The sequence below is a fragment of the Sceloporus occidentalis genome, unplaced genomic scaffold (assembly GCF_023333645.1).
Source record: "Sceloporus occidentalis isolate IW3139 unplaced genomic scaffold, rSceOcc1.0.p SCAF_59, whole genome shotgun sequence".
Classification (NCBI taxonomy): Eukaryota; Metazoa; Chordata; class Lepidosauria; order Squamata; family Phrynosomatidae; genus Sceloporus; species Sceloporus occidentalis.
In genome coordinates this window covers 2,715,874-2,738,793 of record NW_028317039.1, presented here as the reverse complement: position 1 = coordinate 2,738,793, position 22,920 = coordinate 2,715,874, and the positions used below count along the sequence as shown (strand labels likewise).

Here is a 22,920-nt window from a genome sequence, read left to right as displayed (position 1 = left end):
CGTGGTCATCTTGGTCAAAAAGGTGTGTTTTTTAGGAGAAACCATGAAGCCCAGGAGATGCAAAGAAAAAAAGAGGTGGGAGAAAGTGGATAATAAAGTGCATAAGGAGGGGCTAGCAGAACAATTGAAAGATCTCATTGTCAATTTATACTACCTTTTATATACTGCCCAGAATCCATCTGAATATTATTGTAGCACAGAGTATATTTTAATAAATTGGGTCTATGAAAGTATTTTACTGAAGCATACAGACTTGAACTTTGTATCTCACATCCCAGCCTTTTCCACATTTCTTTTTTGGCCGAATTGTGTCCTATTTACTCTTTTTGTAGCAGCATTTGTTCCAAACTAGACCATGCCATATTTTAATACACTTGGTAATGATATTGGAGTCACCAAGGATCTGCTTACCTGATTGCCAGGACACCACTTCTCTCCAGAGCAGGCAGACTTGGTAGTAGTGCATGGTTAAGTGATATCACCTGCCGTCCAGTAAGGGAAGAGTGATCCAAGACCAATAAGCCATAATGTAAATACTGCAGTTGTCTTTATTCTCTCTATGGGATTGCAAGATTGTTGCAATTATTATGCAAGTTTCAGGCCCTTCTATCGAAATATTGAGCTTTTTTAATGTAATTAGCAGCCCTTGTTTATTGTTTGTAAAAACTATTAAGTCTATTTAGTATGTAGATTTCCCCTGTCTGGCTTATTCAACTAAAAGTAATCTGCATATGTAACCAAATATTTTATTATTTCGTGTTTTTGGTAAAACACACTTTTTTTTTCAACCGTCTCATGTATTTAGTTAGGTTGCCTAATTTTAGCAATTCTGTCTGCAATAAAACTTTTTGTCCTCAGGGGACCTGAAGATACATGTTTTGAGTGTGGAGTATTCCCAGCAATCCTCAGCTTCCCTTTGGATTATCCACTTAGCCCTCCCAAAATGAGATTTACATGTGAAATGTTTCACCCAAACCGTAAGTTACTAAAATATTTTGGTTAACAGATAGTACTAGCATTACTACATTTATCAGTGTTCTACTGTATGTGCATGTCTATAACAGTCGTGCCAACTGGCATTTAACACTGTTGTTGTGCTTGAAAGCAGTGCCATCCATGTGTGCACAGACATGGTCGGCACTGAACTCTGCGGGAACCCACCCTTCCTAATAGCACATTAGCAGGGTGGAGGATTGAACCCTGCTGAAAACTATCCATGCTAATAACACACTATCTTGTGCAATAGACTTGGGTGCCATCAGGCTAAAAGGGGCTTAGTCAAGGGGTTCTGCATTGCAGGGGAGAAGCAGTATTTTGCAATGTACCTCCTATAAGGCAACACTGGTAGATGTACAGAATTCCATTCTCCCCTAGTACATTCAAGCTGACATGGTTTTGCTCTCTGTATAGAAACTCTCTCTAAAGGAAGTTGAGAGGCTGGCGAGACCGTTAACATATCTAGAAAAGTAAAAATGAAAAAAAGTGTATAACCCAATATAAAACCACATCAAATTCTGTTTTTGGTTTTCTAATTTGTATTTAGAATATTTGATAATAGTGCATTTTTTGTGGTGCAATTACACCATTTATTAATGTGCAGTGGACCATTTAATTTTTTTTTCCCAAGTATACCCAGATGGAAGAGTCTGCATCTCCATTCTGCATGCCCCAGGGGATGATCCAATGGGATATGAGAGCAGTGCAGAGAGGTGGAGCCCTGTGCAGAGTGTGGAGAAGATACTGCTGTCTGTTGTGAGCATGTTGGCAGGTATGCAGATCACTGAGCCTCTGTGATCTCTTTTTTTTTTACCATAACTTCTTTTCACTAAATAAATTGCGGAAACTTATATCTGAGCAAAGGAAAAAAACGACTTTAACCTATATGCTTTTTTATGATTTCATGCCTGAAAAAACATAACCACTTTTAAAATAGAGAACTTATTTATTTTTATTGTTATACTAGTGATAAAACCCCCAACCACCTTTAGTTTATATATCCAATAGATCTATATACAGTCATATGAAAACAGAATTCAAAGAGGGTGTGCTTTCTATGGTTTTACATATCAGGACATATTTTCCTTAGCAGGTCTAAAAATTAGGTAACTACTACCTAGGTAACTTCTAGCTTGTAGAACCACGTCTAGCAGAAAAAATTGAAGTAGCCATTTTCTGTATGACTTTATCATTCTCTCAAATTGTTGTGGAGGAGTCTGGACTTTGACTGTGCCATTGCAACATCTTGATTCTTTTCTTTGTCAGCTATTCAGTTGTAGATTTGCTGGTGTGCATGGGATTAATGTCCTGTTGCATGACCAAATTTTGGCCGAACTTTAGCTGTAGGAAAGATGGCCTCACATTTGATTCTAGAATACATTTGATTCTATTAACTCCTCTGGTATACAGAGGAGTTAATAGTCGACTCAATGACTGCAAGGTTCCCAATTCCTGTGGCTGCAAAACCAGCCCAAATCATCATCCTTCCACCACTGTGCTTGGGAGTTGGTATGAGATGTTTCTGTTGATATGCTTTGGTTTTTGCCAAACGTGGCGCTGTGCATTATGGCCTGACATCTCCACTTTGGTCCCTTCTGTTCAAAGGGCAGAGAAGTCTTGTGGTTTGTTCAGATGCAACTTTGCAAATCTAAAGCGTTCTGCCATGTCTGCTACTTAGTATCTTAATTCCTATGAAAATAGTAAGGGTGTACTTAGTTTGGCTTTATTTTGTTGAATAAATCATGACTTGGTGTGTTATTCATCTGAGGTTGTATTTACCTAAGTTTTGGACCTGCTAAGGAACGGATGATTATATCCAGATATGTAAAACCATAGAATTCAAAGAGGGCATTCTTTTTCACATTACTGTACATCGAGTTTGCACAAAAAGCTCACGGGACACAACAATTCACAGGGTAGACCTACAAGGGGTAAATTCCATAATCATAATAAAGGTAGAAAATATACATTTTTACAAGTGTGCCAAACTTTTTGTACCCCCTGCCTACACCTGCTTTTGAGTGGTACAACTCCATTATCCATCATCATCACTGTGGCTGAAAGTGTTGTGGTCCATAAAAGCTTATTGGCTCCTTTTTTGTTTTACTCAAAAATGTATACTTATACTTCTGTAACTAAAGTGATTGATCCTGCATGGTAGCAGGCATCAGAAATGTTTTTCTGCTGGCTGGCCAACCAATCTCTGAGTGTATCCTTTTAAATAATAGAGAAATCTGTTGTAAGATGTAGTCACATAAGCTTTTTTAGAGTTAACCTCTGATTATTTTACTATATGAAGTTTGGCTGTCTAAATGGTTCACACATTTTCTCATTTAGACTAGTATGGCAATATGCATACTAGGCATAATATGCAGGTAAAATTTGACCCTCAAATAATAAAGTACTGTTAGAAATCCCCTTCTTCCTGTTTACATTATCGACCTTGAGCCTTTAAGAAACCTGGCACCTATAGGCACCAAAGCAGTTCGGTGCTTTAGGATCTCCCACTGAATTGCTCTAAATAATAAACAGAATTCCTGTTAACTGTATCTTTCCTCTGCAGAGCCTAATGATGAAAGTGGAGCAAATGTGGATGCCTCAAAAATGTGGAGGGAGGATCGTGAGCAGTTTAACAAGATTGCCCGACAAACTGTGCAGAAGTCTTTAGGACTTTAAAAAGACCCATTGGAATTGCACATGGATGGAGTCTATACAATTTTTTTTTAATGATTATACTGATGCTTGCAAAGGACCTTTGAATGTGAGGGATCATTTATGTGCTCTATTACTTTCCTCAAAATGTGCTGGGAAGTCCGTAATTGCAGCAGCCATTGGGATTACTCCATTTTTTGCAAGCTGGATGGAGAATTCCCCTGGTTCATCTCATAGCTTTTGTACATATCAAAGCCTATAGAAAATATTGGACCTGTGCGGACACATCTAGGTCTTTACTGCTTCCCTCTCAATAATTAAAGCATACAATGATGTTCTGTACAAAAATATAGATCAAATGGGAATGTGGTTGTATTGTCAAGCACCCGTGGCACTTAATTAAAATAATTGAATAGAGACCTGTTCAATGACTGATAATTGTATTATGAATGGTCATGTCTTCTTAATGCTGTTTTTATGAAAGCTGTTACTTTAAATCTTTCAATTTAAACATATGGAGAAAAAGCATTGCTGTAATGGGAACTAGAGATAGCAGGAGTAGGGTCATCCCAATTCCTGGTACCTAGGGCTACATGAACATTGATAGACTGCAAAGCTATTTTTGTTGCCTTGTTTTATAGTATACATGCAATTAACTTGCAGTTCTCATGATTGTAACATCCTATCCCATTACATCTTTCAATGCAACATGCTTAGGCAACTTAGCGCATCACAATAATATATAATTGACTGTTAGACCTGTCCCATTACTTGTCACACCCATACTGTTAGACCCGTACCCATCAACTTGTTAGTGAAACAATTGTGCTCCTTAGTTGTAGTTGATGACTGTTTCTGTAGTTTTGTATGGAGATTTGGATATTAGCGTGTGTTTACGAAGTGAGACATTTTGCTGGTCTTGCGTGAATGCTAATCCTGTGTTTTAGAGACCATATTGATGACTTTAACAGTAAAATAAAGCTCCATAAGTTAAAGGGAGTCCTTCTTACACAAGTGCTCAGTGACCCTGTCAGAATTACAGGGTCAAATGGAATTGAGCATGCTAGATGTTTTATACAAGCCTCTTCGTATGGCACGAATCACATAATTTTACACAAAGCAGGCAGTGGAAATGATGGCAGTGTCCAAATTTTAAATGTTGCAGAGGTTGCAAAAGCAGATTATACTCTTCAAAAACGTACAACTTTTTTATGTGAAAGCCTATACATGTTATATATTGTATTGCTTATCACATGATTAAAATGAAACAGATGAGCTACTCTAGCTCAAAGTGTTGAAAAAGTTAATGCTGGTTCTGATAGAATGGTGTCAGAACATACAGTGCATCGTAGTTTGCTGCGTAGCTGCAGACCAGTCAGGATGCCCATGCTGACCCCTGTCCCAGAACCATAGCTAGCTCCTTTTGCCCCTGAGGCAGGAACAGAAAATTGTGCTCCCCTTATTTTTACAAAGGTTAATTTGAGGAAAGTAGATAAAAAAGAATTCTTACCTGGGAATTCCTTTTCCTTGTCCATTTCCAAGGTGGCACATGAGAAGAGAAGGCTCCGCCTACCAGGTAGAGACCTCCACCTTCCTCCCCAGTGTGGTTAAAAAGAAAGACTCAGACAAATAATAGCCAAACAAAAGTAAATTTAATGGGTGGGAGAAAAAGTGTGCCACCTTGGAAATAGACAAGGAAAAGGAATTCCCAGGTAGGAATTCTTTCTTTCCTTGCCATTCCAGGTGGCACATGAGAAGAATTAGCAAGATGGGGAGGGAAGGATTCCAGTCTGCAGGACACGACGACCAAATTGAGACTCGTCTGAGAGATGAAGATTCAGCCTGTAGTGCCTTATGAACGTATGAATCGACCTCCAGGTCGCTGCCTTGCAAATGAGAGACGTATCCTGAGAAAAGGTTCCACTCTGGAGAGAGCCTGGAGCTCGCTCACCCTCCTAGCGGAGGTGAGGGCTACTAGGAGCAGCTTTAGAAAGGTATCCTCTAGAGGCTCAAAAGGAGACGTGGTGAGTTGGTGCAACACGAGGTTAAGGTCCCAAGGTGGAACCGACGGACGGAGCCTAGGGCGAAGTCTACACATCCCCTTAGAAAATCTGGAGATCCAGGGATGGGAAGCCAGATTGGAGTCCAAGAAGTTGCTCAGTGCCGAAATCTGGACCTTGATAGTAGCAGGTTGTAATCCTTTATCAAAGCCGTCTTGAAAAAAATGCAGCACCTCACGGATGGATGGAGAGGATACTCCGTGCACATTGCACCAGGTGATGAAGGTTTCCCAAACCTTCTGGTACTTAGCAGCCGTAGTATTTTTGCGGCTGGAGAGAATAGTGTTCACCACTGATGAAGCTAATCCTTTAGAGGTCAGGATCTCCCTTTCAGAAGCCATGCTGAGAGGTTGAGTCGGGAGGGATCTGGGTGGAGAACAGGACCTTGAACGAGAATATCCTTCACCTGAGGAGGAAGCATGGGCTTGTCTATGGACAAGTTGGTAAGGTCCGAGAACCAGATTCTTCGAGGCCAAAAAGGAACAACCAGGATGACTTTTTGAGGGTTTTCCCGAATTTTCCGGAGCACTCTGGAGATAAGGGGAAGCGGAGGAAAAACGTATGCGAGATCGAAATCCCAGGTCTGCGAGAGTGCTTCCAGGGCTCGGGGACGGCCGACTGGTGAAAGAGAGAAAAACTCCTTTACCTGTGTGTTCAGATGCGTGGCCATCAGGTCTATCTGAGGAGTACCCCATTTGCTCGTGATGAAGGCGAAGACCCTTTTGTTTAAGGACCATTCTCCCGGAGATACCGAGTTCCTGCTGAGGTAATCCGCCTCCTGATTCAGTGAACCCTTGATATGAACTGCGGAGAGAGTGCAGTGACTGAACTCCCCCCATCGGCAGATCTGAGCAGTCAGGGTCTGCAGGCGTCTGCTTCTGGTGCCACCTTGCTTGGAAAGGTAGGCCACCACGGTAATGTTGTCCGAAAGGATCCTGATGGACTTGTGCCGCAGAATTGGAGACCAGAACCTTAGAGCCCTCCAGACCGCAAGCAGTTCTAGAAGATTGACGTGCAGGCCTGATTCTTGTGGAGACCAGGTTCCCTGGGTAATATAGCTTCCCATGACAGCACCCCAGCCTGTCAAACTGGCGTCGGTGGAGATTACCACCCAATCTTTTGTCTGCCAAGAGAGTCCCTGTGAAAGATTCTTGGCTGACAGCCACCAACGGAGTGACTCCCGAACGAAGGGAGAAAGCCGGACCTTCTTGTGTAGGGACGTCCTGGAGCGATCCCAGTGATCCAGTAAGAACTGTTGAAGAGGTCTTGCGTGAGCCAGTGCCCAGGGAACCGCCGAGATAGAGGAGGTCATTAGACCGAGCAATGACATGATGGATCTGAGGGACACTGACCTGTTCTGTAGGACCGTGTGCGTGAATTCCCTTAATCTTAGGATCTTGTCCCGCGGGAGAAAAGTCTTCTGTAGTTGTGAATCGAGGATCATTCCCAGAAAGGTCCGACGTCTGTTTGGAAGTAACTGTGACTTTAGTAAGTTTACTAGCCATCCTAGGTTGTGGAGGGTCCTGAGGGAAAACTCTAGATGGGATTGGAGCAATGATGCCGAGGCCGCTATCAGGAGCCAATCGTCCAGATATGGGACCACCTTTATGCCTTTTTGCCTCAGGAAGGCCACGACCACTGACATGAGCTTCGTGAAAATCCGTGGTGCTGAAGCCATTCCAAAAGGAAGAGCCCAAAACTGAAGATGCCGAACACCTTGAGGCAATGGAACGGCCAGACAGAGGAATCTTTGGTGGTCCTCCCTGATGAGGACATGTAGATAGGCATCCTGCAGGTCTATAGTGACCATGAAGTCCCCCGATGACTTCAGGGATTCCATCCGGAACCTGTTGTATCTTATACAGGCATTTACCAACTGTAGGTCGATTATTAGCCTGAATTTCCCGGATGGTTTTGGCACGACAAAGACGTGGGAATAGGTTCCCTTTCCTATTTCTTGATGAGGTACCGGGACTAGAGCCTTTTTGTGAATTAAGTTGTTGAGTGTGGAGAAGAATCCCGCTCTTTTCCAAGGATCTGCGGGAGGCATGGACAGAAGGAATTTCTGGGCAGGTAGGTGAGTAAACTCCGGTGCATAGCCTTGATTGATGATGCAAAGGACCCAGGGGTCTGAGGTGATCTCTTCCCAGGCATGAATGAAATCGGTTAACCTGCCCCCTACCTGAAGCCTGCTGGTGTCAGAACCTTCCTGCTTTACCGTCCCTGCCTCTGCCTCTTCCTCTCTGGAATCTACCTCTTGCATAGGGTTTACCCCGAAAGGACTGGTAGTCTTGATTGGAGGTTGAGGGCCTGCAGGACTCCCTGTCTCTTGGAGCTCTGTAATAATTAGACCTGAAACGAGGTGGTCCTTTCCTCTGAGGTAACCAGTGCTTGTCGCCCGTGGTGGATTCTAGAATCGTGTCGAGGTCGCTGCCAAAGAGGTGGTTCCCCTGGAACGGAATGCTGCACAGCTTGTGTTTTGAGGCATTATCTGCAGACCACGACTTAAGCCAGAGAGCTCGTCTAGAAACCGCTGAAAGCGCCGTAGCTTTAGCAGATGCACAGACAGATTCAATGGAGGCATCGGAGATGAAGTCAATTGCTAAGCAGGTGTCGGACAGGTTTCTTGCGACCTGCTCAGTCCCTGGAATAGCTGCAAGGTCTTCCACCGCCTGTTGGAGCCAGATTTTAATGGCTCTAGAAGTTGACGCCATCGCAATAGCTGGACGAAAGTTCGCCGCTGCTGCTTCAAAAGCCCTTTTGGCGGCATTCTCAGCCCGCCGGTCCATAGGGTCTTTGAAATGGGACGCCTCCTCCAACGGAATGGCTGTTTTTTTCATAGCCTTGGCTACTGCAGCGTCCACTTTCGGGACTTCCCAGCCATCAGAATTCTTACTATCGAAAGGAAACAGTTTTTTGATTCTGGAAGACGTGAAGAATCTCCGGTCAGGATATCTCCACTGCTCCGTGATCATGGCAGAAAGTGACTCGTGAACTGGAAAAGTCTGCGGTTTCCTAGAGTGACCCTGAAAAGGATCTGGTTTTGAGACTGGTATGTCATCCTGTAGATTCAAAGTAGATCTGACTGCAGAGATGAGCTTCCCTGTTTCTTCGACTGGGAAGAAAAAGGTTTCCTCTTTAATTTCCCCGTCCTCATCCGAAGACTGGGGGTCATTCGACTGGTAGTCGTATTCAGAAAAAGGAGCCGAATAATCTTCCAGGGTATCTGGAAGAACATTTGGTGGACCCTGCTGGTAAGGTTGATGCTGAGGCACCGGCGCCATGGCTCGAAAACAGTCAAAGGTAGACTTAAGTTCCCCCTTCAACCAGGAGGTAAATTCTGTTGTGGAAACTTCTTTAGGCCGAGAGCAGGAGCTGCACATTTTGGCCGTAGGGTCGTGTAGGGTCTTTTTACAGGATGAGCAGGCTTTCCCCAGGACGGAGAGAACCGGAGCCCGGGGACGCACATCCCAGTGAGCCCCCTGGGCTGTGGGCAGCGCTTAACGAGGGCTGAGCCTCGTGTTGCCGCGATGACCGCGGAGTTACAGCCTCCGAGGCTGCCGCATAACCCTGGATCCACCGGGACCACTACCGGGTATCGGAGAGAGGACGCCCCCCCGGGGCTCCGAGAAAACAAAAAAGAGAGAAGGTAAGCTTCAGCCTAACCGCTACCTGAGTAGGGCAGGAAACAACACTGGGGAGGAAGGGGGAGGTCTCCTTTTTTATAGTGTTTCCTTCCCTACCTGGTAGGCGGAGCCTTCTCTTCTCATGTGCCACCTGGAATGGCAATGAAAAATAAGGACATTATAAATCTGTTTTAATATAATTAAAGATATGTAACTTATCATGATATATCTATCTTTTATATGTTACAAATTACAATCATCACAACTTGGATACAAAATAAAGTAAGGCAAATAAGGTATTGAAAAAATACAAATTTACACAAAATAAAGTGATCTCAGTATTAATCTGTATTTATTAAGATTGGATACAATCATTAAATTAAAGAATTAAAGTGTTCTTCATGGTAATTGATCCCCCAGAGATGCAACAATGTTTGAAAAAGAAATGATCCAAAATCATTTAAGTGTAGTAATGATGAGTAAATAAAGATTTATAGGGGGCGTGGCTGGCCTGGCAGGGAAGATGGCAGCTTGATCTGTGTGCTCCGCGCCGCCCGTCGTCGGATCCAGAAGGCACACCTGTATAAATCGCTATGGGCCGCACTAAAAAGGGTCCACCGGAGCCGACTACCCCGGCGCCTGGGGGCAGACCTCAATCTGCTTCGCTGAAGGAGTATTTTCATACTCCTCCGCTTCTCCTGTCTCAGCCGGACGATTCCAACATGGCGCCGACCCCGGCGTGTTCCCGCGCCTCAGAGGACAGCGTTTCCCTACAATCCTTGGTGGGTCCGTCTGAACCGTCCTCAACTGACTGGCGCCGGCTGCTCTCCTCCCTGCCAACTAAGGAGGATTTCAGCCTACTCGTCGCGGAGGTGAAGCAGACGGTCCCGGCCGAGGTTACAGCCTTGCGTGCTGATGTCTCCCGCCTGGATGTGAGGGTCTCCGGTGTCGAAACCAGATCTCGGGAGGTTGAGCGACAGCTTTCATTGCATCGCCCTTCCTGTTCTCATCAACTGGCTGCACTTTTCTACCAACTCGAAGACCTGGATAACAGAGGTCGGCGATCTAACATTAGAGTGCGGGGCCTACCTGAGGGTGAGCGACCTGAGGACCTTAATCTGTTAGACAACCTTTTTTCCATGATACTGGGCTGGCCTGCGGATCCCAGGAGGAAACCTATCCAGTTTCACCGTGCCCACAGGGCCCTTTGCCCTAGCGGCGGCCCAGGAGATCATGCTAAAGGCACGGGCACGCCGATCTTGGGCCTTTCAGGGCCACGAGGTCTCCCTGTACCAAGATCTCTCCCGTTACACGCTACTGGCCCGGCGAGCCCTTCGCCCGGTGACGACTGCACTTCAGGAACGGGAGATCGCCTACAGGTGGGGCCATCCATATGCCCTGATCGCCCGACGGGGCTCATCTACGGTCACAATCCACACGCCGGCGGTCAACATGTGGCCCTACGGTCTATGGCGGCCTCGCTCTCCGCCTTTGGTGAGGGCCTTTGGATTGTGGGGGGGGGATCCTCAATGTCCCCCTGCACCCGGGGTCTGATACATCTACTGGTACTAGCTGTGTGCCACATAATCAGTTGCACTCCGTGCGCAAAATTCTCGCTGAGCAGCATCTGATCGACTGTTGGCGCTCCCTGTACCCTACTGCGCGTTACTTCACTTTCTATTCCTCACCCCACACTTGCTATTCGTGACTGGATTACATATTTCTCTCCCAGACTTACCTTGACCTGTTACGGACTGCCACGATCCTACCGATGACTTGGACTGACCATTCCCCAGTTTCTATCACGATATCCTCTCCGTTGTACAGGGCCAAGGAGTGGACGTGGCGACTTAACGACTCTTTTCTGTTGGACGCGACCCTAGTTTCTCAGACGGAGACGGAACTGCAACTTTATTTTCAGGAAAATGCTACGCAGGGGATGTCCCCTCTGGTGGTGTGGGAGGCTCACAAGAGCGTGCTCCGGGGTTTTTTCATACAACAAGGCTCACGTAGAAAGAAGGAGCGCACACAGGAGATTGATAGGCTTACCACACAGAAAATGCTCTTGGAATCCACGCACAAAGACACCTTGGACGATGGGACGTATGCTGAACTGACTTCGCTGCGGGGTAAACTGTCTGATATCCTTAATTCTAGGTTTAGACATGCTTCTCTGTACAGCCAGAGGTTTTTCCGCGAACATGGCAATAAGTGCGGCAAATTGCTGGCCAAAATGATTAACCCGCTCAGACGCAATACCCATATTCACAAAATACGGACGCCTACAGGTGTCCTGTCTCCTTTTCCCTCCAAGATTGTGGAGGCGTTCCACACTTATTACACTTCCCTTTATGGCTTAGCTCAGGATGCGGATGGGGATGCCCTGGTTGATAAACGGTCTCGCACCAACCGCTATCTTATGTCTCATGTCGAACAAGCGGAGTCCATGGAGGACCCCTTCTCCGCCGAAGATGTCCTTGGCTCTCAAGGCTACACCGGACGGTCTGCCCCTGGGGTACTATCGTACCTTCTCAACGCACCTTTTCCCCCACCTACTGGCAGCTCTCAACTCGCTTCGGGAGGGCCTTCGGTTCCCTTCACAGGCGTTGGCCGCCACGATTATGGTTATCCCTAAAGAGAGCAAGGACCCGGGTCTATGTCACAGCTATCGGCCCATCTCGCTTTTAAATGTGGACTTGAAGCTCTTCACCAAGATGCTGGCGTTGCGGCTGGCTCGATTTCTCCCACAGTTGGTTCACCCTGACCAGGCAGGGTTTATCCCTCGTCGTGAAGCGCGTGATAACACTATTAGACTGCTAAACTTAATACACAAAGCACGTACCGATGCGCGTCAAATTGTGTTCTTGTCCACTGACGCGGAGAAGGCCTTCGATAGGGTGGACTGGGCATTTCTGGAGTCCACCCTGGCCCACCTGGGTTTAGGTCCCTCTATGCTTACCTGGATTCGGGCGTTATACTCCTCCCCGACTGCCCGCGTTCGCGTTAATGGCCCCCTGTGGCGATAAAGAATGGGACCAGACAGGGAGGCCCCCTGTCCCCGATGCTGTTTGCTCTGTCTTTGGAGCCTTTCCTGGAGGCTGTCCGCTTGGACCCGGACATAGTGGGGTTTCAGGAGGGTGATCGGCACCACAAGGTGGTGGCTTACGCGGATGACCTCCTTTTTGTTGTTGACCGCCCCGGAATAATGCTCCCGAATATTCTTGAGGCCTTTCGGGTGTATGGCGAGTTGTCCAACCGTAAAATAAATTACTCAAAGTCGGAAATTCTTAACATTTCCCTGCCCCCTCATTTGGTGTCGTCGCTTATGCCTCGATTCTCCTTTAAGTGGTGCCTGGAGAGGTTGAAGTATTTGGGGATCTGGCTGACTGCAGATCTCGCCAGACTATTCCATGCGAATTTCACCCCTTTACTTTCGACCCTGTCCGCGGATTTGCGGCGGTGGACGCCACTCTACCTCTCCTGGATAGGCCGCGTCAATGTGGTTAAGATGAACCTTTTACCTCGGGTGCTATACCTGTTCCAAACGTTACCAATTCGGATACCTCGTGACTTTTTTCAGGCCCTTCGGTCCATTGTGACTGTTTGTCTGGGGCAATAAGAGCCCTCGACAACGATACTCTCAGCTTATACGTCCCAAGACTGCGGGTGGTCTTGCCCTGCCTGATTTCCGCAGGTACTACCAGGCTACTCATCTCCTCCGCATTATAGAATGGAGCATCCTTGGTCCCACAGCTAAACCGTGGGTGGCGCTGGAGCTTGGTGATTTGCGGGGCCGGGTGTATCATGCCTTATGGGGCCCGGACGGTGGTCTCGGAGGGGTGTCCCACCCTTTCATACTAGCCACTCTTTTGGTTTGGAGGGAGGTGCGGCAGGGTGCCTGGCTTTCTAATGCGCCTTCGCCCCTACTACCCCTATAGGGGAACCCAGACTTTGCGCCGGGTCATAGTGGGGGGAGATTGAATTTTCTTGGTGTCCCTGTCCGGGCTCAGGCACTACTGGGGGTGGGTGGGTTGCTACCCTTAGAGACGCTAGTGCCTGATTCTGAGCCTACCTGGCTGGAGCGTTTCACATATTATCAGATTCAGCACTATCTTTCTACCTTGCCTCATACCGATCGTCTTTACCGGGCCTTAACAGGCTTTGAAACCTGGTGCACGAGAGACTACCCACCGGAGAGGGCCATCTCCCTGCTTTACTCTTTGCTTTTCACTGCGACTACCACGACACGACCGTCCTTTTGCACGGCCTGGGAGTCCGCCTGTGACGTCCGACTTGCTGACGGGGACTGGGACAAGATTTTTATTTTTATCCACAAGAGCTCTAGGGCGACCAAGACGCAAGAAACTAACTATAAGCTATTGACTAATTGGTATAGAACTCCGCAGCGGCTACACAGGATGTTCCCTAACACCTCTGATAGGTGTTGGAGATGCGATACAGATGAGGGTACCGTGTTGCACATTTGGTGGTCTTGCCCACTCATACAATCGTTCTGGAGGGAGGTCTACCGAGTGATCTCAGAGCTTTCTGGCTCCCCCCTCCTTTACAACCTTTGCCACTGCTTCTACACCACACTTCACACTCTATCTCACAGTATAAACGCTCTATAGTCCGACACCTATTCGATGCTGCTAAAAGCCTTATCCCCCTGAATTGAAAACGGCCCCACCCTCCTTCATGGCGGGACTGGATCGCTAGGGTGGAGGAGATCCAAAGGGTTGAGGATCTTTCCGCTATGACTCCGAAACTCAGGGAGGCTTAAACGGCCACATGGTTCTACTGGCTGGCCACATGGTTCTACTGGCTGGCCACATGGTTCTAATGGCTGGCCACATGGTTCTACTGGCTGGCCACATGGTTCTACTGGCTGGCCACATGGTTCTGGCTGTCGTCAGTCGGTGGGGCCGACACATAATCGCCTTTTACTGTTTGGCCGCAGTAGTTGTTGTGCGCTTCCTGCTGTTCTGCGGGAGTTGTGGAGGCTTCCTCCATTGTGCCCCTCCTACTCCTGTATTTCGATTATTGCCTTATGTAAAGTATCTCGGTGCCTATGTTATGTGTACCTGGTGAGACTGTGTTTTGCCCTCAGCTTTGTACTTATTTATGCGATTGATACATGCCATGTGTTCCTGATTTCCCCCCCGTCCTATCCACCCCTCTTTTTTCCTTTCTGTATCCTTTTCCCCTTCCCCTCCCCATGTTATGTGAAAAATTTAATAAACTTTGGATTTTGAAAAGAAGATTTATAACCTTCACTCACATTATAAATGTGGTCACAGGGTGTTCTCTCTTTTATGAGAAGGTACATTATATGGACACAAGTACTAAGACAACTGAATGTTACACCAACAGGGACATTTATGACATTGCATTGTAAATGCAGGGAGATGTAGGGAGATGGGAAGAGGAGGAAGGAGGGGAAAGAGGGCAGAGGGAGAGAGGGAAAGCCTGAAAAGAAAGAGAAAAAGAAAAAAAAAAAGGGGGGTCAAACAGGAAGAGAGGAGAGGAGAGCACCTAGTGGAAGGAATGGCAATGTCCAAGTAGGTCAGGGCCAAGGCGAGTCAAAGGTGTTACAGCCGAAGGAGGTCCGACAAGACCGCAGAGGACTGGAAGGTAATCCAGCATGTCCAGGTCCCCATGTAAGCCTCCATCCTGTCGTAGGACAGGTGGAGCAACTCCTCCATTACTCGTATTTCCTCTACCCGGGACACCTATTGGCGTAGGGAGGGAGGCTCAGGGCGTTTCCAGCACAGGGGGATCAGGCAACGCGCCACATTGAGAAGATGCCGTATAACTGAGCGTTTCATGGTACCCAAGGACCTCTCGGAGTGAAGAAGGAGACCCAGAGTCGGGGAAGGCGCTATTGATTCGCCCACAACCTCCCCCAGACAGCGAAAAACACCCGCCCAGTAGGACTTCAAGCAGCCGCATTCCCACCAAATATGCAGGTAGGTACCAGGTTCGAGGCCGCACCTCCAGCAGGACGGATCACTTCCCGGCAAAAACCTGCTAACAGCCACAGGGGTACGATACCACAGGGTCAAGAGCTTGTATGCAGTCTCCTGGACCCTGGAAGCGATGGAGCATTTGTGCGTCAAGACACAAATCTTCTCCCACTGGTGGTCAGAGAGGACGACACCAAGGGCAGATTCCCAGAATCCCATAAACGACGGGGACACCGAAGAGTCCTGCAGCAGAAGAATGCGGTAAATAAGGGAGATCCCACCCCTGGGCAAAGTCTCCCTCCCTGCGAGATGTTCAAAAGGGGTCAGCTCTCTCTTGAGATTATGTTTACACGGAAGTGAAGTGACAGCGCGCAATCTGATTATAGCAGAAGCACTGCTGCATGGAGCGTGGAGCAGTGGGAGAAGCCCTTTCGAAACATACAGGGGCCGACCCATCCCAGACCTCAGACAGCTTCAAAGTGGTCTTCAAGAAGCCCCTCTCCAGTCCTGGAACAAAATCCGGGTTACCAGCTATGGGAGTCAGCGGAGACGGACCCACCAATCCTCCTCCGGCGCCAAACCCCCAAGGAGGCACGCACAAAGGGGTTCGAACAAAGCGCGAGCCGGAGAGCCCAACGACAGATGGCAAGGGAAATGGCAAGGAGGTCTGCTCCATCTCAATCCATATATTAGGGGCAGGGTGAAATCTCCACTCGAGTAGTCGGAGCAAGTGGGCAGCGCAATAGTAGTGAAAGAAATCAGGAAGGGAGAGACCACCCCTGACATACACTACTTTTATACACAAATGCCCAATACACATATGCCTTCCCATACACACACCAACATTGCCAATATACATGCCTCGCCATATCTATATGCACACACATACTGGCTTACATGTAGGCTTAAAGCACCCTTTTCCTCCTTATCAGATAGCCCCTCTTTCTGCCCATCAGCCTCTTCTTTTTCCACATCAGATACCTTTTTTGTCACTATCCCCTACCCCACTTTCTCCCCATCTTTTACCTTTCTCTTCTTTTCTGCCGCCTCCTCCCTTCTTTCTGCTTGTGTTAACGTGTAGGACTGGAGCCCAAGGTCTGGTTCATCATATCCCATTGCCCAGCATCTACTGGGCGCCTGTGCACCTCATCGCAGCTGACTCTCTCGCCTCACCCTTCCTAAGGCTCTGCCCAATCCAATGCCAAAATCGCCTACAATGGGCACTTGAGCATAAGTACTGGACTACGGAGCAATGGAAGAAGGTGGCCTGGTCTGTTGAATCAGGTTTTCTTTTACATAACGGGGATGTCCGGGTGCGCCGCTTACCTGGAGAACACAAGGCTAATGTCTTGGTGCCAGATACCACAGCACACCCTAAGAGGTCTAGCGGTGAAAGGAGGAACACGATATTAGGTAGGTGGTCATAACATTATGGTAGGCTTCTTTATGTTAAATAAGCTACCTTTTTTGGAACACACATCACTGTGTTTAGTCAAGAATGAAGTTATACTTAAGCTATTTATTCGCTAAGTGGGAACTGACTTGATGCCACTCCTGCGTACAATGTGACATACGTGGTCAGCCCTTTAGAATGCACCAAGCAGAATCAGAACAAATGTAGTTAAAACATTTAAAATAAACATTTTTTATGATTCACTTATGGTCCTTCCATTACATAGGATTTAGGATGGTGTGGCTAGTTTGTCACTGTGCCTCACAAATGTTAATTTTTTTAAACCTCCCACCCCCCCTGAACAGGAATTTATTTTACTCAACAGACCCCAATAAAAGTTTTAGTTTCACTGTTCTTTGGGTGGGTTTTACTTTAACAAAAACAATATTTGTTACATATGCTGTTGGGATCCTTGTATGACCTTACAATATATCATAGTATAACAAATATACCTATAGGTTTGATAAGAATGTTTGATGGTGTTTACTTTTAAGTGGCAGGGTGTGTCAGATATTCATTAGAAAGGCTAGCCAATTACACAATAAAATAACACAACACGGAGCCAGGCCAAGCTATAAATGTCATGAACAATATAACACCCTCCTCAGCTATTCCCATTCCCTTCATTAAAAAAAAAGATAGAGAGAACAGTATCTGGGAACACCCAGTCTTGCCCACTTATGAATCCCTCCAGTAACTCTATGTGAGACGGTGTATAATTGCACTGCCTTTGGGCAGACGACAGCAAATAAAGTTGCTGTTTCGACATGTACAATGTATATCATATGGGGCCTTGCACAGTTATTGTTTGATGTATTCCAGACTGCATAACATACATGGTAGGTTTTCCAGTTACCACAATCGGTATATGATTAGTATGTCAAAAGATAATAAAATTCTTGAAAAAGGTTAGTGTTTGTTGTAAAAGCCAGAAACATAAATACTAATATTGTATTAAAATTGATAACATTAAGGGGGAGACTGTGTGTTAAGTATATAAGTAATACATTATTTTAAGTACTTTTAAATATTTTATTTTGCTTACCTGTAGTTTTAGCAGGAATGCTTACCTATCTATGATCCCATAGCACACTTTGGCAAGCTTCCAGGAACTCAGAACACTGCAACAATGACATTTCACTTAATGTAGTGTGTGAAGAAATTGCTAAGTACAGTGGCTGTGTATTGCCCAAAAAGCTGCAAATTATGGTGTTATTTTCTGCAATACGTGGCTTCACACAAGAGGAATCCAATGTCCCATATGGAAGCTGAGTATTGGGAAACACGCACTTTTATACACTGGGTGCCTGATGTCATCAGAGGTCCATGGTCTAGCTGAGAGATGAAGCCTTCCAAGCTTTAAGGCCAGACAATCAAGCTTTCCCCGTCACAAAGGCGATTGTAAAGGCTGCCTCTCTCTTGATGTACAGACTGCAAAACATCCAATGCGTAGGGATGGCAAACTATATAAAGAAATTACCGTATTTGCTCGATTATAAGACGACCCAAATCTGAATATTAATTTAGGAAAAAAAGAAAAAGCCTGAATATAAGACAACCCTATAGGAAAAAAGTTTTACCAGTAAATGTTAATTCATGCAAACAATTTTTTTCATAAAAGCTATGATTGAGAAAAATATTTTGGTTTTATTTCCTTCTACTGTATTTGCTCGATTATAAGACGAGGTTTTTTTCAGAGCAAATGCTCTGAAAAATACCCCTCGTCTTCTAATCGGGGTCGTCTTCTAATCAGACCTCAAATAGAGGTCTGATTATGAGACTAAGATCCAGATCCCCCGCACCGCTGCAGGGGACCTGGATCCTCCTGTCTCCCCCCCCCAAACACTTACCGGTGCTTCCTGCTGTATTGCCGGGGCAGCGGGTTGACGTCTACGCGACCCGCGTAGACAACGTCCGCTGCCACCGGAAGGAGGTGTGGCTAGCAGCGGGGGTTGTCTGCGTCCGTCGCGGAAACCTTCCCCGACTGTCGGGGAAGGTATCCGCGACGGACGCAGACAAACCCCCGCTGCCAACTCCACCTCCTTCCGGCTGCTTCCTTCTGGAAGCACCGGTAAGTAAGTGTGTGTGTGTATGTGTGTGTGTGTGTGTGCGTGTGTGTGTTAAATGGGGGCATAGGGCATTTCTGGAATGCCTTATACCCCTATATGCCACTCTGGCACTTAGGGGGTTAAAAGGCATATTATGGGGCAGAGTGGCAAATAGGGAGGTATAAGGCATTTCAGGAGGCAGAGTGGCGTTAAGGGGGCATTTAATAGAGCACTCTGCCTCCTGAAATGCCTTATACCTCCCTATATGCCACTCTGCCCCATAATATGCCTTTTAACCCCCTAAATGCCAGAGTGGCATATAGGGGTATAAGGCATTTCTGGAGGCAGAGTGCTCTATACAATGCCTTTTAACTCCCTTAATGCCACTCTGCCTCCTGGAATGCCTTATACCTCCCTATATGCCACTCTGCCCCATAATATGCATTTTAACCCCCTAAATGCCAGAATGGGATATAGGGGTATAAGGCATTTCTGGAGGCAGAGTGGCACATAGGGGTCAAAAGGCATACCATGGGGCACAGTGGCATATAGAGGGTTAAAAGGCATATCATGGGCCACAGTGCCATATTGGTGTGGCAAGCCTAGGGGCAGATGTGCGTAACTGGGGGACAGGTTGGAAAATAAAAACAAAAAAAATATTTTTCTCAATCATAGCTTTTATTTAAAAAAATAGTTTACATGAATTAACATTTACTGGTAAAACTTTTTTCCTTTAGGGTCGTCTTATATTCAGGCTTTTTCTTTTTTTCCTAAGTTAATATTCAGATTTTGGGGGGTCGTCTTATAATCAGGGTCGTCTTATAATCTAGCAAATACGGTATTTTCCAACCTGCCTCCCCGGTTATGCACATCTGCCCCTGAAATGCCTTATACCCCCTATATGCCACTGTGCCCCATGATATGCCTTTTAACCCTCTAAATGCCACTGTGCCCCATGATATGCCTTTTAACCCTATATGCCACTGTGCCCCATGATTTGCCTTTTGACCCCCTATGTGCCACTCTGCTTCCAGAAATGCCTTGTACCCCTACATGCCACTCTGGCATTAAGGGGGTTAAAAGGCATATTATGGGGCAGAGTGGCGTATAGAGAGTTCAAAAGGCATTTCTGGAGGAAAAGTGGCATTAAGGGGGTTAAAAGGCATTTCCTAGAGCACTCTGCCTCCAGAAATGCCTTATGCCCCCATTTAACACTGCCCCCACCCCCCCTCCAACTTACAGGTGCTTCTGACTCCCCTGTCATGTAGCCGGGGCAGCGTGTAGAACTTACGCTACAGCCGGAAGGAGGTGTGGCTAGCAGCGGGGGTTGTCTGCGTCCATCGCGCAGACCTTCCCCGGTTGTCGGTTGTACCTCCTTCCAGCTGCAGCGTAAGTTGTCTACGCGAATCGCGTATACATCTACACGCTGCCCCGGCTACACACCGGGGACTCAGAAGCACCGGTAAGTGGGGCGGGGGGGGAGTGAGACAGGAGGATCCAGGTCCCCTGCAGCTGCGGGGGATCTGGATCTTAGTCGTCTCATAGTCAGACCTATTTGAGGTCTGATTATAAGACGACCCCGATTATAAGACGAGGGGTATTTTTCAGAGCATTTGCTCTGAAAAAAACCTCGTCTTATAATCGAGCAAATACGGTACTTATTTTTGTAATGAACCTATATATCTCACTAGCATACGTATAGTACTTGCCATTCTATATTCTTCAACATTCTCTCTTTTTTTTTTGCTGTGATGTTCAATATTCTTTTTTTCTTATTTTAGATAGACCAATTAAGGATTTCTAAAGGTTTAAATAGCATTGCATAAGTTATGGTGAGTAAAGGTGATGGAAAACCCTGCCATTTAAAATTAAGGGGGTAGTAGAAGCATTATGAAACACATCTACAGACACCAGACAAGTGTTTCCCTCAGAAATCTCATGGTGCTGCCACAACCACAAGGGATTCTGGGTAGACACATGCAAATAAGGTCAACAATAATCACCTTTTGCCTTTATATCCACTTTATACATGGATCTCTTGAAAGTAATTGCCCTCTGTACAGGACAGCCTTTATACAAAACTCAGGTAAGAGGTGCAGTGGCCAGCTAGTGGACAGCTGTTTGTCTATTGTTGACCTTATTTGCATGTATCTACCCAGAATCCCTTGTGGTTGTGGCAGCACCATGAGTTTACTGAGGGAAAAACAAGCCTTCTGGCTTGTCTGGTGTCTGTAGATGAGTGTTTAATAATGCTTCTACTACCTCCTTAAAGGTTTAAATGACAGTTTAGCTTAGCTTTCACTTTAAACCAGGACTGCTTTGAAAAGATTGATACCTTGCATAATTGACCTTAAATAAGGACAACCTTGTAAATCTCAAATTCTGTAATGCATACATTAATAATTTGATGGCATTCCAAGAATGACGCCACCCTAAACCTTACTTTTTTTTTATCACATGCTCCTAAATGGATCTGTGGAAATTCTGCTGTGTGGCAGATGAGGAGAAGATACCTGCATCCAGCACATATGTCTGTTGTGCAGTCCTTGGTAGTCTCAAACATTATGTGTGCATACCAAGGGCACGACTAATTTGGTTTCCGCACGATACCTAGGGCAGACCCAGGCAAGCCCTCTAGTATCATGGCCTGAGGTCCCATTAATATTACATATAATTGCTATTTTTGTATACAGCAAATACTGTGTAATGATAGCTTTTCATGAAACAAGTGACTGATGAACAATAACCTGTTTGGCTAGAGTTGTTTCATTTAATTCTACATACTGCTCATCCATTCTCTGAGACCCCCTGGACATAAATTGCGACCATAAATGACCAACACTGGTCACATCAGGGTAACTTTCGCAACCTGTAACTACGGGTCAAGCAAGTTCTTACAGCATCCAAGATCGAAAGAGCTAGGAGCCTATCAAGGATCTATTAGATAAAGTGCAAAATAGTGTCAACCATAATCCAACAAGGCCATTTAAAATGCTGGGACATGCCAGCAATGAGCCCATTTCCTGTTATCTATTTGTAGAGGTAAATGACTGTGAGTCTGAAGTTGGTACCTGCACCTCACAATAACAGACACAATCTACCTGTGTCAATCCTAACAAAATAACCCAAGGAAATATATAGGACAGAAGCCCCTTGCTGTGACATAGGGGGGGGGTGAGCTTGTGTGACAATGTGTACACTAATACATGCATAGCCCAATAAAGTTCTGACACTAGCAAGGAATACAGCAATGGTGACGATAGACAGCTGAATGATACAACTGTAGTGCAGCATGAGCAGACCTGAAGCCAAATCAGGTCCTGGGCTGACTCATGGAGCTGGGGAGTGAGCCAAGCTGACTTGCCCCCTGCAGACATAAGTCCTCACGTGCCTGAATGGGGGACAGAACGCTAAAACTGGTTGAAGCATGACTGTAGCAAAATATTGAAAACAAATCAAGGTATGCTATATTTCCAGACTGATAATTTAGCATATATCAATTCTGTAAGTAAGGCAAGTCCACGTAGCTCTGGGAATTGAGTGGGGTTTTGTAAACTGAGGTACAACTCATGGTGTTATTACCACACCCTATTCCCTGAACAAAGTACTTACTCTTCATGCTGTACAGCAAAAGTAAAATTTATCCAGGGTTTGGAACAGAATATAAAATTCTGATAAACTTGAGTGATTAGTTATCTCCCCACTTATATATTCTCAGGGGAAATCGTCACATTCTGAAGTTTAAAATCTGTCATGGTAACTATTTTGTTACCAAATAATTCAAACACATTTGGGATACAAGCGACAGTATGTGGTGAATTGGTTAATTTAACCTAAACTCTATGGAGATCATAAATATATTGGTGAGCTCACAGAGGGCGCAACAAACAAGATTAATTAAATTTCAGATAAACATTGTCAACTTCCTTGGTCGCAGCAGTATCTTCTCCATTTGCTCGTAATGAAAAAGTTTTGCTTGTAGTTCTTGTGATAGTATTTCTCCCTCTTCTTTTTCCCAGTCTTAAGAATAGTGTAATGAGATAATCTAATTATATAAGGCTGTCTGACTGACTTGTTTTCCTGTCCTTAACTCTTATCATCCACTTTGAGTGCTCACTC

At 45.9% G+C, this 22,920-nt stretch overlaps 1 protein-coding gene across 1 annotated transcript; it reads left to right on the top strand.

Annotated features, from left to right (window-relative positions):
• Positions 1-929: 929 nt before the first annotated feature.
• LOC149287546 (ubiquitin-conjugating enzyme E2 G2-like) lies at positions 930-3,672 on the top strand. Its single transcript, XM_089492691.1, has 3 exons — positions 930-977; positions 1,628-1,768; positions 3,560-3,672. Exons 1-3 carry the CDS (start codon positions 944-946, stop codon positions 3,670-3,672), a joined length of 288 nt encoding a protein of 95 aa, XP_089348817.1. The 5' UTR covers positions 930-943.
• The last annotated feature ends 19,248 nt before the right edge of the window (positions 3,673-22,920 follow it).

Bases quoted from the DNA above. Each gene is read 5' to 3' on its own strand.
- LOC149287546 (XM_089492691.1), top strand. From the start codon at position 944: ATGAGATTTACATGTGAAATGTTTCACCCAAACC. The intron at 978-1,627 runs GTAAGTTACTAA...TTTTTTCCCAAG, and splicing joins TGAAATGTTTCACCCAAACC to TATACCCAGATGGAAGAGTC. The intron at 1,769-3,559 runs GTATGCAGATCA...TTTCCTCTGCAG, and splicing joins TGTTGTGAGCATGTTGGCAG to AGCCTAATGATGAAAGTGGA.